The 16,164-nt window shown below is 35.2% G+C and overlaps 2 protein-coding genes across 20 annotated transcripts in view; one reads left to right on the top strand and one right to left on the bottom strand.

Annotated features, from left to right (window-relative positions):
* LNX1 (ligand of numb-protein X 1) overlaps positions 1-1,601 on the top strand; it is a 194,577-nt gene extending 192,976 nt beyond the window's left edge. For all 4 annotated transcript variants that reach the window (XM_070458046.1, XM_020911316.2, XM_070458047.1 and 1 more), the window contains 2 exons: positions 487-645; positions 1,050-1,601. In XM_070458046.1, the coding sequence (XP_070314147.1) occupies positions 487-645; positions 1,050-1,185 (295 nt within the window). In that variant the 3' untranslated portion in view covers positions 1,186-1,601. The remainder of the gene's footprint in view (positions 1-486; positions 646-1,049) is intronic.
* Positions 1,602-2,543: 942 nt separating this feature from the next.
* FIP1L1 (factor interacting with PAPOLA and CPSF1) overlaps positions 2,544-16,164 on the bottom strand; it is a 65,607-nt gene continuing 51,986 nt past the window's right edge. For 14 of the 16 annotated variants that reach the window (XM_020911320.2, XM_020911330.2, XM_020911325.2 and 11 more), the window contains 4 exons: positions 15,312-15,367; positions 11,548-11,761; positions 3,602-3,739; positions 2,544-2,857 (listed from right to left, as the gene is read on the bottom strand). In XM_020911320.2, coding sequence (XP_020766979.1) covers positions 2,710-2,857; positions 3,602-3,739; positions 11,548-11,761; positions 15,312-15,367 — 556 coding nt within the window. In that variant the 3' untranslated portion in view covers positions 2,544-2,709. The remainder of the gene's footprint in view (positions 2,858-3,601; positions 3,740-11,547; positions 11,762-15,311; positions 15,368-16,164) is intronic. The other 2 variants (XM_070458051.1, XM_070458053.1) reach the window with 2 other exon arrangements.

Genomic DNA, 16,164 nt, shown 5'->3' with positions numbered 1-16,164 from the left:
TATGTATAAACTGGTAAGCCAAAATAATACTTCAGACAATGCAGTAATTAGGGTTATGTTTAAATTTTTTCAGATTAATCTATTCAAAGAATTTCCTTCATTAAAAATTATATCTATAATAAAAATATGGTACTGTAAGCATGCTTGAATGTGGTTCATCAGTAAAGATTTAGGCATAACTAACTTTTTAATATAAATTGAGGGGTTAAATCTTCAAGTGAAAAATGAATCTTTCCTAGTAGACATATAAACAGAATGTAATAAATAGATGGCCTCATTTTTTAAAGGGTGTTTAGAAAAGATAAGTTCAATTAGAAAAAGCCAGCTTTTTTACCACAAAGGTTACTGGGCTATGACAATTTTGAGTGAGACCCATCCTGTGCTATTAAGCCTAATAATGCCAATAAAGGGAATGGGAGATGAACCACAGTAATTACTAGGAGTTCAAATTAACTGTGCATTTACATTGATTTTGTTCTATTTCAGGTACCTGTATAACTGTAAAGATATTATATTACGAAGAAATACAGCTGGAAGTCTAGGCTTCTGCATCGTAGGAGGATATGAAGAATACAATGGAAACAAACCTTTTTTTATCAAATCCATTGTTGAAGGAACACCAGCATACAATGATGGAAGAATTAGGTAATAATAATGACTGTTTAACAAAAAACGTCTATTCAAAGATTGTGTTTTTTATGTGCAAAAGCTTGGCCCCATTTGAAATAAGGCATGTATTTATTATGCCTTTTTTTATTGGTCATAAATTTGAAACATTTATGTAGCATTCTATTCTCAAGTAATCCAAAATTAAGTTATTCTTGATCCCATACAGCAACTTCTGATACTTTTAGAATTCTTTCTAAAACAAGCTGAAAAACAAAATTTGATAGAATTTAAGTGTTAGGTATGGGGAGAATCTTAATTAGAAGTAATATAATCAAAACTGACAAGCGTAGCAAAAACTAGGACCACCATAAAAATTGCATTAATTTCAGCTATGGCTCAAAATGTTAACCATATACCTTGTTTATTTATTTACTTTATAGATGTGGTGATATTCTTCTGGCTGTCAATGGTAGAAGTACAACAGGAATGATACATGCTTGCTTGGCAAGGATGCTAAAAGAACTTAAAGGAAAAATTACGCTCACCATTGCTTCCTGGCCTGGCACTTTTTTATAGAATGAATGACGGGTTATAGAAAAATAGGAAATCACAAGTAAGCTAAATTCAAACAATGTATTTATCTTGTCAATTTTTTTTTAATTTGAAGGCTACACTGTAAAAATATTAAACTTTAACATCAGGAAAAGTAGAATCTAATGAAAGTCAATTACACCTCAGAAAATGTAATTCTCAAAACTTACTCCACAGCTTTAAGATTAAAGTTTCCATTCACTATAAAGCTCTTCAACAGCTGACATGGTTTGTATGCTCCCACTGAATTCAAATCATAGTTTAATTAAAATTTGGTATGTGCTGAGGTCTGTAAAGCATTCATTATGGGCATTTTAAAAACAATTTCCACACAGAGGATTATAAAAGTGCACTGCTGAAAAGTGTTTATCAAATGAGAAATAAATATTTTTCAAAAATTATATAGCTGTCCTTTAGTATGTGATACTAAGTTCATTTCTATCATCACTATTTAAAAGTTCCTAGTAATTCATTCTTTTAAAACCATGTTGTTACCTTTACCGACAAACACCTCCTATGGATTATCCCTAAAAACGCTCACAGAATTTTGTAAACTTGTATTTTCTTCTATGTTACAGAAAATGACTAAAGCTCTTGTCATTTATTTTCATTCACAATATAGCTAGTAACTGTAAAAATCTGACATGCTGCTCAACCAATAAGCCTTGAAAAAGCATCAAGAAAAGGCCAAACCACCTTGACCCTGGTTTGGCTCATAGAAGATGGCCGTGAGGCAATTCAAATTTTTGTCACAGTGATGAGTATGTGTCCATGTGCCTGCTCTCTAGAAACTACAAGTTATTTTAGAGGCAACCCAAATGCCATTAGATTTTATTACTGTGGATATAAAAATTCCCCATTTAGTTTCACCATGAACCCAAATTTAGAACACTGAAAACCTGCTATAAAAAAGCTATGATATCAAAACTGTATATGAGTTCTTTAATATGCAAAACCACAGTGCCATAGCAGTGATGAGAAAAGACTAGTTTTAATCTCAATATGCAGAGGTACCTTTTGATGCCTTTTGCAGTGCAACCTCGTAAGAGACTGGTATTTGATTAAGTCAAGAAAACTGGCCAAGACCTCTTCTGTGGGGGCTGGCCCACTCTCTTGCCCCAAAAGTGTCCTGTTTGCCCTATAAATCTTGCCTGCTTGAGCTGTTAAAAAAAGAAAGAAAGAAAACTGGCCAAGAGGGAACCTTGACTTTTATCAGATACTGTGTATGTACACAGCTAAACACAGCTGTTTAAATTCTCTGCTGAGTAACTCATTCACATTACTTTCTTCCATACAAAGTCATTACTGCCTTTTTATTTTTTAAACATTACAAGACAAAAATCTTAACTTAACATGAAAAATTCACTCTTTTATTTTGGAAGAGAAAATTAACTTTTCATACTAACAGAACAAGATGAAAGGCAAGTTTCTTAAACATTATCCAGAAAAATAACAAGATTTACAGTATCTACTTCTGGCACTACTATACACAAAAGGCCATGACCACGCCTATTCTGCAGGTGTAGCTTCGGTGCTCTCCTGTTCAGGGGCAGGCTCACTGCCAGCTTCTTTTCCTTCTTTGCTTCTTTTAGATTTTTTGTGCTTGTGTCTCCTATGACTGTCTCCTTCTTCACTTTCATGGCGACGTCTACTGTTGCTGAAGAAAAAAAGAAAGGCGTATTTTTCTTAAAAATGTTTAACTACATAAGTAGTGACAAATCAACCCACTTTATGTAAATTATTGGTATAGCAATGGGTTTTAAATAACCTAATACTTTTTTCCTCAAATACATTTTGGGGAGTAATCACATTTCATGTGACTTCTATGCTGGGATTATACTTACATTTAATGCTCAGCTTCACTGTTGTTATTCTAGAACACTAAGGTCCACATACTTTAGATTATGAGACTGACACAATGCCCACTGTGCCGAGAGGGCCAGTAGGGACCATATACTTTGTTCTAAAAGACTAATTACAAATTAGAAACTAAAGTACTAAATCATAACAGGAAATACTTTCTAGAGTTGATTTTAGGCAAATAATACACATTAAAATGTAATGCTTTTTTTGAGACTAGAGGGCCCTGAATGTTGATTAAACTGAACACTGCTTTGTTTAATATTATTTACTACTAAAAATTGATTCATGACAAATTCCCTCCCGCTCAACAAAATAAGTTTAATTTTCATATATTTTTCATTTTATGCTAATTTTGGCTTATGGGTATTAAACATACTCTTGTTAGATTTCGAGGTCTTTGCTGAAATCTATAAAAGAAGCAACATTTTAACAGGCTACTCTCGATCGCTGATCGGTCGCCGGCACCGCTCGCTCCTGCCCCGAGGCCGCGTCGGCGCCCCTGGCCCCACACTGGCCCAGCGTCTCCCTAAGGACAGACCTGCGGGAGGACTTGTGTCTGGTCTCCTCCTTCTCCCTGTGCCGCCTCTCTCTGTGCCGCTCTTCTTTCTCCCGGCTCGCCCTGTGGCGCTCATAGCCCCTTTCTGCATACTCCCTGTATCTGTAGCGCTCTTCATCGCTGAAACAGAACAGAAACACGTATTCTTGACAGCTGGACTGCTGATTCTGAACGACTTCAAACTATAAAAGAGGTGGCCTGAGTCCAGAAGTCCCCATGTTAGCTCCTTAAACAGAACAGGTACATGCCTGCAAAGTACCTGCCTGCTGAACGGAGAGGAAAACAATGCTGCTCCCAAATTAGTACTAGATCTAATACAAAATATACAATAAGTACACGTTATAGTAAAGGATCAAGTGTGTTCTATGCTTTCAGTTGTTACAGGGAAGAAATTTTATAAAAACAATGCTGTTTTTCTTCAAAAATGGGAGCTGAAAATGATTTAAATTTTAATTTGCAGCTTCCCTTGTGGCTCACCTGGTAAAGAAACTGCCTGCAATGAGGGAGACCTGGGTTTAATCCCTGGGTTGGGAAGATCCCCTGGAGAAGGGAACGGCTACCCACTCTAGTCTGGCCTGGAGAACTCCATGGACTATATAGTTTGTGGGGTCGCAAAGAGTCAGACATGACTGAGTGACTTTCACTTTATTTTACTTTTTAGAATTAAAAGCATGTTTGTGTATCTCAGATTTCCGACCAAAATTCTTATATTTATAAAATCTTAGGTACACAGTTAAAATTCTAAAAACATATTAAAAATATTTTGCTTTCAAATACAGATAAGGTTCTTAAGTTTTTGAATCACATAAAGAGCATATTCATCTAAAGCAGCAGTATAAACATTAAGAACAGTGTGACACCAAAGCAACTTCCACACATCCACACAAAATGCAGGCTGAAAATCGCCTGTGTACACCTGAATTCTGACATCCCCATAACTTACTATTACTGTGCGTGTCACTGGGAGTGGGATGGAGAGGGGGCCATGGGAACAACTTCAAATCCATATTAAGCTGCATCTCCATTTTCTGATCTTGGAGAAAATGTATTAGTGAAACTGGGACTGATGGCTAGTGTTACAAGCGTAATCATCTTGAGCTCCTGAGACCTCTCTTCAGGTTCTTTTGTGAAAATAGATATACTTCTGTTTTTTTCTTAATCCTTCAAGTCTTTTTGTTTAGCATACAAGCCAACATTCTCTACAGCCTAATATCAGTGAACTCTTTTAGAATGAATAAAAATATCTCTTGGAACACTGTGTGCTAAATAGCTATGGTTTCTAGAAATTTTATGGGTAATACAATTATTAAATTAGTAATTTGTACACAGCATCAAGATGCTAAGGAATCTTAGACAGTAACAGAAACAGAATCAGGTGGAAGTATAAGCCATATAAAAACCAATCAACCTAACAGGGGTCTCTTAGCAAAAGTGATAATTCAGGAGTGCTATACCTAATGCCAAGTCATATTGCTGACCAAGTTATTATTGCCTGTGATACATTTTTATTTTTAAAAGTATTCATATATGCAGACATATATACATAAACATGTATACACATGCACACACACATGAAAATTTTTTTTCTAATCATAAATATGTACTTGGTATTGGGAGAGTGGAAGTGTGCCACCAGAAAGGTAATGCACTATGTCCGGCAGTGGGAAGTAGCAAGAACAGTCTGGGCAGAACAGGCCCAGGGGCATCCTGACTCTGCTATGGTCCAGGGTAAGTAACTTAACCTCTCTACTCAGTTTTCTCACCTGTAAAACCGGCAACAGTCTTTTTCAGGGTTGTTGCAGAACTGACAATAGTATTTATAAAGTGTGTCTGGAACAAGAGGAGGCCCTCAACAAACAGCCACTAATGTGTAGGCTCATCACCTTCATTAAATTTAATGCTAAAGTTTTCAGAAGCAGAATCCTTTTTGTAAAGGTAACTGACTAATAAAGTTTCTAAAAGGAGAATAAACTCACACCTACCATGACAAATATTAGCATTAATGTTATCCTCTTTAAAAATAAGGTTCTTGGGACTTTCTTGATGGTCCAGTGATTAAGAATCCACCTTGCAGTCAATGCAAGGTACATGGGTTCAATTCCTGGCCCAGGAAAATCTCACCTGCCACAGGGCAACCAAGCCCCAGCGCTCTAAAGCCTGTGCTCCACACCAAGAGAAGCCACTGCGACAAGGGGCCCGCGCGCTGCAACTGCCCGCGTGGCAGCAACAAAGAGCCCGTGCGCCACGAGGAGGAGCCCGTGCAGCCAAACAGAAACGCTTTTTAAAAAACCAAGCTCTTTGTAATGATTCCAACTGAATTTACATAAAAATAACTAAGGTCAATTATCTCACAATTTGTCATTTGTAACCTCTTTCCCTCTCACCCTGCCACCAATTTTTATTAGATTTGAGGCCTTTAAGATTCTGAAAGCAAGCCATCTGATGGAACCATTCCCACAGATGGTGGAAGATTTGGTCTCATACTCAAAATATAAAGACCCCTCTTCCGATAAGCAGCTGCAGCACAAAGGTTTTTCTGGGCCTGGAAATCATTAGAGCTCATTTCAAACACCCTAGAATGACCAGCCTTCCCTCTGGCCCACAATTAAGCAGACTAAAAAAACCTGTTGAAACTAGTCTGTAATTTTCACAACAATGACTCAGTACTTTGTAACACAACACATACTACATGCCATATTTGCAAAAATGTCAGTCTTGAGGAAAAACAGCCTTTACTTATAGTTCACTTGGATTTTCCAGAGAACACTATTTCTGGGATAATTCAGAACAACACAAAATTCTTCCACCTCTTTTCCACTCTCTGGCCTTCAACTTTTAGTCAGATTTAGGTAAACATTACTCCTGATGCCCTACAGCTAGCAACATGAAAATCAAATGTAGTTTAACGATTAACACTTTTTAGCATCAATAAAAACTGATTAGAATCTGTGCATGGGTGTGCCTGAAATTAAACTCAACATATTTTATAAACACTGTATTATTCATGGAAAGTAAACTTACGAGCTCTAGCAAAGCAATTCATTTTAGACTTCTTTCCTATTAAGTTTTGCATTACGTTCCTTACCTTGTGAACATGTACATTCAAGAGATAACAGTACTATCTCAAATATATTAATTTTAACTACATATAGAAATGATTCAACTTCTGGAAAGTAGTGCTCTTGAATTTAACAGAATTCATGCACTTTTTGGACGCAAGTTAACAGCACATTTCCCACCACACAAACTAGAAACATACACCACACATGCACAGATACAAACATATGTATGGACCATGCCTTCACTTATTAGTCAATAAACTTTTACCAGGTGCCTACAGTGTATAAGTCATATTATTAGGAGTTATTAGAGAAAAAAGATTAATAAATTTGAGTTTCTTTCTGCACTTTTTTTACACAAACTTTTAAACTTCCAACCACAGTCCTAGTTAAGGTGACAATATTATATGGTTTAATCTGCAACGACAGTATATGAGTAATTCTGTATCCTCAGCACACAACTTTGTCCCTGGCCCAAAGCAGGGATTCAAAGAATGTCAGTTAATGAATGAAAGAATTAATCTGATTCCCCACTACTTCTAAAAGAAGAAAAAAAAAATCGAGTACAGAAAAATAAGGAAAACAAGAGGCAACTGAATTTTTAAACTACCTAATTCCAAGACTAGAAATGATTTTAAGTAATAACCGTATTTCCAGTAGATACCATGGCTCTACTGTTGGTTTAATTTCTCTATACTTCCATTCTCTCATCTGACAAGTCAAAATTTAGACTGGATAATCCTCAAGAACCTTTGTGGATTAAGAAGTATATGATTACATGATCACATCTAACAAAACAAATATTGTCTGAATCAGGCATATGCTCACATCCTGAATTGATATATTGCTTCATCTCACCAAGCAAAATCGGAAAACTGTGTACCTGTGCATCTTATGCATAAAAATAGCTGATAAGAAAAAGTTATCTTAGTTAAAGATATTTCACTCTACATTGTGAAGGTACCTCAATGGATATGTTAATTAGAAAGATGTTCATATTAATGCTTTGATAGTGATAAAGGGTGATTTTTAACCATTTCAAAACCTATCTAGCTAACACAGTTTCAACCAAGAGTTTTCAAGATCACAGAGACTATTGTATTCACCCACCTCCCTGATATGTGTACGTCATTTTATTCACTGACATATTCATTATGTGCCAGGCATAAATGGACAAAGGGCTGAGAATAGAGACGAAAAATGGTAAATGCCCTGAAAGAGGCTTACTAAGAAAGACATGCTTTAAACAAAATACATAAGGTGCTTAGGGAGTATGTGAAGGAATAATTAATTCTTTCTTTCAGGTTCAGAGGAGCTCACACAAGACAAATGTGAGCAGAACCTTGAAGAATCAGTAAAAATTTGTGAGGCAGTAAAGGATAGGAATAACTTGAAGGAAGGAGGTATTAGAACTTCTGAGGATTTCCAGATGTACAACTAGTTCAGTATAGACAGAGCATTCAGTATATTGGCTTGGGAGAGAATTGGGGTTAAAATATAGAAGGGTGCACTGGATTTGTGACTTATGGGTCATAAAAGGAATTCTGAATTCCCTCTTTAGGCTAGCAATAGATGAGTTCTTTCCAAGGCACAAAGTTTCAGGGAATCAATTTCCGTACCCTGAACTTCCAGGTTTACTCTTTCCTACATGTTATGTGCTCAGTTGCTCAGCCGTGTCCAACTTTGCGACCCCATGGACCGCAGCCTGCCAGGTTCCTTTCCATGGGATTCTCCAGGCAAGAATACTGGAGTGAGTAGCCACTGCCATCTCTAAGTCCTTCCTAAACAGGGAGTGCCTAATGATACATCTGCAGGTAAAACATCACACCACTTCTCCAGTTAATCTCTTCTCCATCATGCTCCTGATCTTTTACAAAAGAAAGGCATTCTTTTCAATAATTTTACTACAGTACACTATTGGCTTAGGGTATAAAAACCATCATGGCATCAATAAGATCTAAGTTAAAATATCAGTGTCAGTAAGACCAATTTTATTCCAGGGACCATAAAGTTTTTACAGGGCTTCAGGCCTTTATCTCGGATATATCCGTCTGTTACAAAGTATGAAGAAATGGAATATTTTGGCCTGTGTCTTGAGACATTCTAACTTCAGATATACTGTAGAGGAGTGTGATGGGAGTCCTAAGAATTTTCCCTGACTAGCAAAAAAAAACTAAACCAAAAATTCCTTCTGAAGGAAAGCCAAACAAAGTGTTGGGGAAGCAGCACCTTATTTTGAGTTCTGTGACTATTTTATCTTAGACAAGGGACACAGATTAACTCATTTAACAGGACAAGAAAAATGAAGTCAGACTTTTCCCCCACAGAAATTGGGTGTAATGTGGCTGGCTGGCTTGTCAATAGGAGCTGTATTTCATGAATTATTTGGTAGCTATTTTCCATAAATGGAATGGGGGAACTTTGCAGCTCCAGGTTTACATGAAAATAAATATAAAAGTACACATAAAGGTGTTCCATTAATTTTTAAAGACATTTTGGAAAAGATATACTAAAATTAACAGCATTTCGTTTTCCTAACCCTTTCTGAGCATACTGAGTTGAACAGGGTACCTCTAACATGAACAGTATTAAATATAATTTGTAGTCTTCTGGTAAGTCTTGGTAAAGTCTTTCTGATATTCCAAGAAACTCAGAAAACTGAAAACTTTGGAAACAGGGTCTTTCTGGATGTAATCATCAAGGCAAGATGAGGTCATACTGGATCTGGCTGTGCCCTAATCCAAAGACTGATACCCTTCTAAGAACAGGGACACTTGTACACAGACACAGAGAGGAGAAGACAGAGACACAGACTGGAGCGAGGCATCAAGGGACACCACAGACAGCTAACAACAGTCAGAAGGCACAAGACGGGCAGGGAACACATTTTCTCTCAAGCCTCCAGACCTGTCAGAGGAAACTTCTATTGTTCTAGGCTACCAGTTTGTGGTACTTTTATTGTTACACTGTGTAACAATTGGGTGATTCTTTGCTTTTAAGAAAACTGAGCCATGAGCTTATGGATCCTTAAAAGTAACTTTTGGTGATATGTTAATTGTATAATTTTGACATATCACTAAATCCTAAAGTGCTCAAATAACAATGACAGAGCCACAACAAAATTCCATGAATCCTTATATACATATTTTATGTGAACAACATTTGTCAGGGCTTACATCTATACAATAAAGAAAGAAAGAAATATAATAATGGCAAAGCCTTTTTTCCCCTAACAATAGTAACATTCGTCTATGGATACAAACATTAATTAAGACATGGGCAGAAGCTCTTTCATCACACTAAGGAATGTAGCTCCACTAAATTATTTTCAGAATTTGCATTATATTTATATATAAAAATACCAAAATCAGAAAAAAAATTTTAAATACTTAATAGTACGGTCATTACATTTTTAATACATTAACCTACACACGTATGTTGCAGGGTAAGTAGGATGGATAATTAAAAATACTTTTTCATAATAAAAATATTTTACATTAGAATAAAATTCTTTGGGGGACATGGTTCACAAATAAGAATTCAAGCACAAAAAGAAATGTAGAGTTTCCAACTGTTAAAGAGAGCTTACTTATATATTTTAAAAAAATGGATAACAATGTTTAACAAATCACTGTAGTATCCTTAATCCACTGGTTATGTTCAAAAGACTAACGATAACTTTAAAAATTATCATCAGTAAGTATCATAATTTTTAAAGTTATCATTAGTCTTTTGAACATAGCCAGTGGTAAGGATACTACAGTGATTTGTTAAGTAATTAGCCTCCAACTAATAAAAATAAATGAAAAAAAAGAAAAAAAGTAACCTCTAAAGATGGTAATATGAAACTGAGCCAGAGAGATTACCAGCCAAAATGTTTGTGGGCCAAAGAGGGAAACAAGAGATTAAATAATTAAATGTAACCTATAACCATGTTTGCAATGAATATGTCGGTCAAAGCTCGTTAGAACAAATATTATTATGATAGTTTCTGCCCAAAGGAAAAAAAATCTAAGTCATAGTTTAGGATCCATCTTTTAAAGTGCTATTACAGTGCCAAACAAGATTTACAGTGCAGCCAATTAATTTTAGCCATTCCAAAGTGTTTATCGTCATAGGGTTTCTAGTGAAATAAACACACAGAATTGTAACAGGTATTATCATTTTGTCATTGAATGACATGAGAGAAATTAGCCTAAAACTCAACAAAGAGCATGCAATTCAGAAATACTATTTGATATTATTTCTAATTGACCCTGCTATTGTAGACATAAAAAGAAGGACAATGTTAATGGTGATAATAAACATGTTGTGTGCTAGAATAAAAATATTCTTCTGTGGAAAAAAAAAATTATGATACTTATAATAGACTGGAAATTTTATCTATCTGGCTGGTTGGTTGGTTTAGTTGCTAAGTCGACCCCATGGACTGCAGCCTGCCTGGCTCCTCTGTCCATGGAATTTTCCAGGCAAGAATACTGGGGTGGGTTGTCATTTCCTTCTCCACTGGACCTTCCCGACTTGAATCAAACCCGGATCTCCTGAATTGCAGGCAGATTCTTTACCAATTAGCCAAATGTTTATACTTAAGATGAAAAATTTCATGTGGCAAGATAAAAATACATGAGGGGGTATGACATTTTCAAAACTGTTTTAAGGAAGAAATAAACAAATTTGAACACTGCTGCTTTAGATAGTGGGAAGTCCTTATGAATTGAACGACAGCCTTGATGCTTTTAAAATCCGCTATCCTCACTACTCTTCAAACCATCCTTTCCCGGCTGAACTGGACTTTCCACCCTGGCACTGAATAAAATCCTGAAGCGCATGTACAGCACGCGCATGTATGCGCCCGCGCGCTGGACGCACCTGTTAAAGACGCTGGGCGTGGGGCTGTGGTCGCGCTCCCGTTCCCGCTCCCGCGTGCGCTCCCGCTCTCTCTCTCGGTCCCGGTCCCGCTCCCGGTCCCGCTCTCGATCCCTGTCTCGGTCTTTCTCTCTTCTTGAGTAATAGTCCCACTGCTTGCTGGTGTCCACAAGACTAGGCCATGAAGGAGCAGAACCAGGAAGGTGGGGAAAGGCAACTAAAGAGAAAAAATAGTAATTAAGAGTTATGGTACTTAAAAAACAAGACAGAAAGAAGAAAAAAAAAAAAGGTAAAAATCCCACAAAAATGCTTCATTAAATTAAAAAGAAAATTATTTAGTATGTAGAAAAGAGAAGTAATACATGGTGAATACCCACAGTCTGGGGACATGCCAAAAACAAATCTTAAAGATCTAACTCTTCATTTGCAAGGTGGACAGCAAATCAGAATTAGACACATCACCAACTTCCCAATATAGCAAAAATATAAACCAGAATACATTAGAGTGCTTCTCTTCAGAGTGCTGAGACAAAGTAACGGTGAACCTAGAAATGTGTACTCAAAATTATATTTGAAGAATAAAACAAAAGGCATTCATAAACAAAAAATATGCAAAAGTTATAAACAGTTCACACACACAAAAAACTTCTATTGGATACATGCATAATACATGTCAAGAGTAACCACTAAAAAAAAAATAGAGATAAATATATTTTTTCAGAACAATGTAGGGAAAAAGAGAATATTTAAAAAATCACCTGAAAATTTCACTTTGCAACAGAAAGAATGGGGATCTGGGAGACAAGTCTGAATGGCTCAAAAATTACAGTAATACAAAGAGGATGGAATTAATCACCTAAGTGACAGAATTTTAAAAAATTCTACCTATATTCTGAACATGAAACATAAAAACACAAGATGGTTGAAAGTGAAAGGATGGGAGAAAAAAATGGAAAATGGTAATATCCCCTAATTTCCATATGAGTAACTGTATATTCTAAGTGGCAAAGCATACTCATACAAAAATGATCACCCGAGGAAGAAAGACTACGTGAAGATAGAGGATGCAACTCACTAAATACACAGGACAAATTAAACTTCCAAACATCTAACAACACAGCCTTACTTTCTATGGAATAAAAACTAATAGAAATAACACAGGTAGAAACAGAGAAATCAACCATGATCACTGGAGACTAATATAATTTTTCAATTATCGAAACTTTAAGCAAACAAAAAAATCACTACAGATACATAAGGACTGAGCAAAACATTGTTAACAGAGTTGATTTAATGAACATAACATAGAAATCTGCCAGGCAGGTAAAGAATACTCATTTCTCCTCACTCATATGAAACATTTATGAAAATATATTATGTTCTTTCAAAGCATAATAGACATCATGTTTTCTGACCACCACACAATCTAAATTAGAAATAAAAATTAAAAGTTATGGGAAAATAATCTCCATTTATTTCAAATTTAAAATACATTTCTGATAACTCAAGGGTCAGTCAAAAAAGTCATAAATTTAAAGTCATTTAAAAACTGAACACAAAGAAAAGTACAATATGTCAAAAGTCTAGAGATGAAAACTGTTCTGAAGGAAATTAATCTTAAAAAAACCTGCATTACAAAAGATGGAACGTGAATGAATTAAGCTTTCAATTTATGAGCTTAGAACATAGTAGAAAAATCTAACAGAAGGGAGATAATAAAGAAGTCATGTCAGCAGAAAAGGGAGATAATAAAGAAGTCATGTCAGCAGAAAACTACCATATAGTAAGCAAAGGTAGAACTTGGCTTTTAAAGACAAGATGAATAAAACATGATAATCTTCTGACAAGATTAGGAAAAAGACCTTATAAAAAAATATCAGAACCAGTAAGGGACTACAACTACAGATGTTACAGAGATTAAACAGTACAGAGACTATTATATATTTTAGAGCAACATATTAAGTAATTCAAAGAAAACTTGACTAGTCCCATAATTATTAAAGACATTAAATCAGCCATTTAAAACCTTCCCACAAGACCAGATAGTTTTTACAGGTGACTTTTACTCATTTATAAGGCACAGACCAGCTGAATAATACAAAAACTTTCAGAGAATGGGAAAAGAGATTATCCCTCTAACTTATCCCATGTGGCTTGTATAACCTTAATACTAAAACCAGGTAAGGACAATACAAATAAAGGAAAATCACAGAACAATATTACATATGAACTTAGATGTCAAAATTCTAAGTAAGTCTGTATTTATTTTAAAAAAGTAATTAGTTGTGACCAAGTTAGGTTTATGTCAGCAAATAAACAGTGGATTAATATCAGAAAAATTTAGAAAACTGCCACATAACAGAGAAGGAAAACAATATGATCAACTCAGAAAGCATCTGATGAAACTCAATATCCATTCACAGTTTAAAAGCCCTTGTAAAACTAGAAGAGATTTTCCTTATTCTGACAGAGGGTTCTATCAAAAACCTGAGAGTAAGAATTTCATAGTATAAGTATAAAAGCATTTCCTTTAAAAAAAAAAAATTTAAAAAAGGGTAGGTGGGGTGGTTCCAGACAAGAACTCCACTTGCAGTACTTCAACATTATATAGAGGTCCTAGTCACAACAGTAAGACTGAACAATGAGAGGGCATGGGGTGTGAGGAATAAATACCTGAAAAGGAAAGAAGGGCAGACGATATTGCCTGAGTAGAGTTCAACAGCTAACAGATCAAAGTATATATTGATATCCTTACTGTACATATAAATAAACGAAACCCATTTCTATTTCTAAATACAAGCAAATACAAACAGAACACTAGCTTAGACGAAGTTACCATTTATAAGGACAATAAAAACATTAGGTACCCATGACTAAATCTAACTAAAGCTGTCTAAGAAGTGTATGAGGAGTTACAGCACTCAGTTGGAACACATTAAAGAATATCGCCGTAAATGGACAGAATGCGTGTTCAGACGTTAATTCAATGTTGCAAGGTATGAATTCCTACAAACCGATCTATAGCATCAATCTAATAATAATACAGTATAGTAAGAGAAAAGGACTCTGGAGACAGGCTGCATGGTTTCAAATTCTGATCTGACTCTGCCACTTACTGTGTGACATTGGGCAAATTACTTAATCTGGCTGTTCTTAAATTCCCTAGTCCATGAAATGATGATCATAACAGTATGCCTGCTTTATAAGGCTGTCAGGATTACATGAATCAATAGTTTGTCATATTGTAAACATGAGTTAGTTATCAATAAAAATCTCAACAGTTTTCAATGAAACTTGAAAAATTGATTCTAAAATAGAAATACAAAAGCAATGGCCCAAAATCACTTCTGAAACAGAGTAAGATAGAGTTTGCTAAAACAGATATCAGATTTACTATAAAACTCAAAATTAAAGAGTTTTATAGTAAGTGTGGCACTATTAGCATAGATATAATTAAAAACTAACCAAATGAATAGTCTCGAAAGCTAAGAAATAGATACACGCATGCAGGGAACCTGATACACAAATGGAGATGACGCTATAGATACTTCAGGAAGGAAGGACAATTACATCTTTACTAAAGAAATGAAAAATATTCTGTTAAGTAACCTGGAATATATGTAAGACTAATTATTTCTATAGTAAATATTGTTTAATTCCTTTTAAGGCAGTACTTTAAACCATAGGAGTATGTTTCTACTATTTTAAAGTATTTAAGTACTTTACTGATTTAAATTGAATCCGGGCAATTAAAAAATAACACTTACCATTGCCATATGGAAAAGCACGTGCAGAACGACTATCATAACCAGAGGAATGTCCACTGTCAAAGAAAAATGTATGTTTACGTGTTGCAAGTTCTGAATCTTAGCTGGGTGCAAATGCAAAGCCTAAGGTAGAATTATGACTGACTGAGCCACCAGAGAATTTGTTCTGTTTGTTTTTGTTTGTTCTGAGTCGCTCAGTCATGTCCGACTCTTTGAGACTCCATGGACTGTAGCTCACCAGGCTCCTCTGTCCATGTAGTGCTAAGTTTAATACTGTTAAATAGCCTGTGTTTTCAGGACTAAAAAATTAAGTTATTATGGAATTACAACAATTCCATAATAACTTTATTTTTTAGTCCTGAAAACACAGGCTATTAACAGTATTAAGCCTAATACTACATGTAAAGAAGATACAGCTTGTTAGTATTTTTTAACATAAAGAATCCAATCGATTCAGCCTGACACAACAGATAACAGAAACTTTGAGGCTGACAGAGTACTTCAGACATAGTTAAAAGTTAGCCTTAAAAAACTAATTTTGAAAAAAAAAAAAAAAACAAAACTAATTTTGATGACTAAAAATCAGAAATTCCACCCTACTGACAGACTCAACAAATACTACTTAACATTTTGAATGAGAAAACATATGTTTAACAAGGACTTAAAATTAAATGCTTATGGTCTCATGGGTCACAATTTGCTGAGTTTTATCATTTCTTCTGAAAATCAAATGCAGTTTGATGCTACTGATCTAAAGTTCTCATGATTTTTCTTTAGTTTGAATCACTTTCTCAGAAATACAGAATTTTTTTTAAATAGAGTTTTTGCCACTTAAGAGGAAATAATAATAGCT

This window comes from Odocoileus virginianus, chromosome 29 (assembly GCF_023699985.2).
Source record: "Odocoileus virginianus isolate 20LAN1187 ecotype Illinois chromosome 29, Ovbor_1.2, whole genome shotgun sequence".
NCBI classification, from domain to species: Eukaryota; Metazoa; Chordata; class Mammalia; order Artiodactyla; family Cervidae; genus Odocoileus; species Odocoileus virginianus.
Note: the sequence above shows the minus strand (reverse complement) of the source record. Positions and strands in the feature narration are given on the sequence as shown.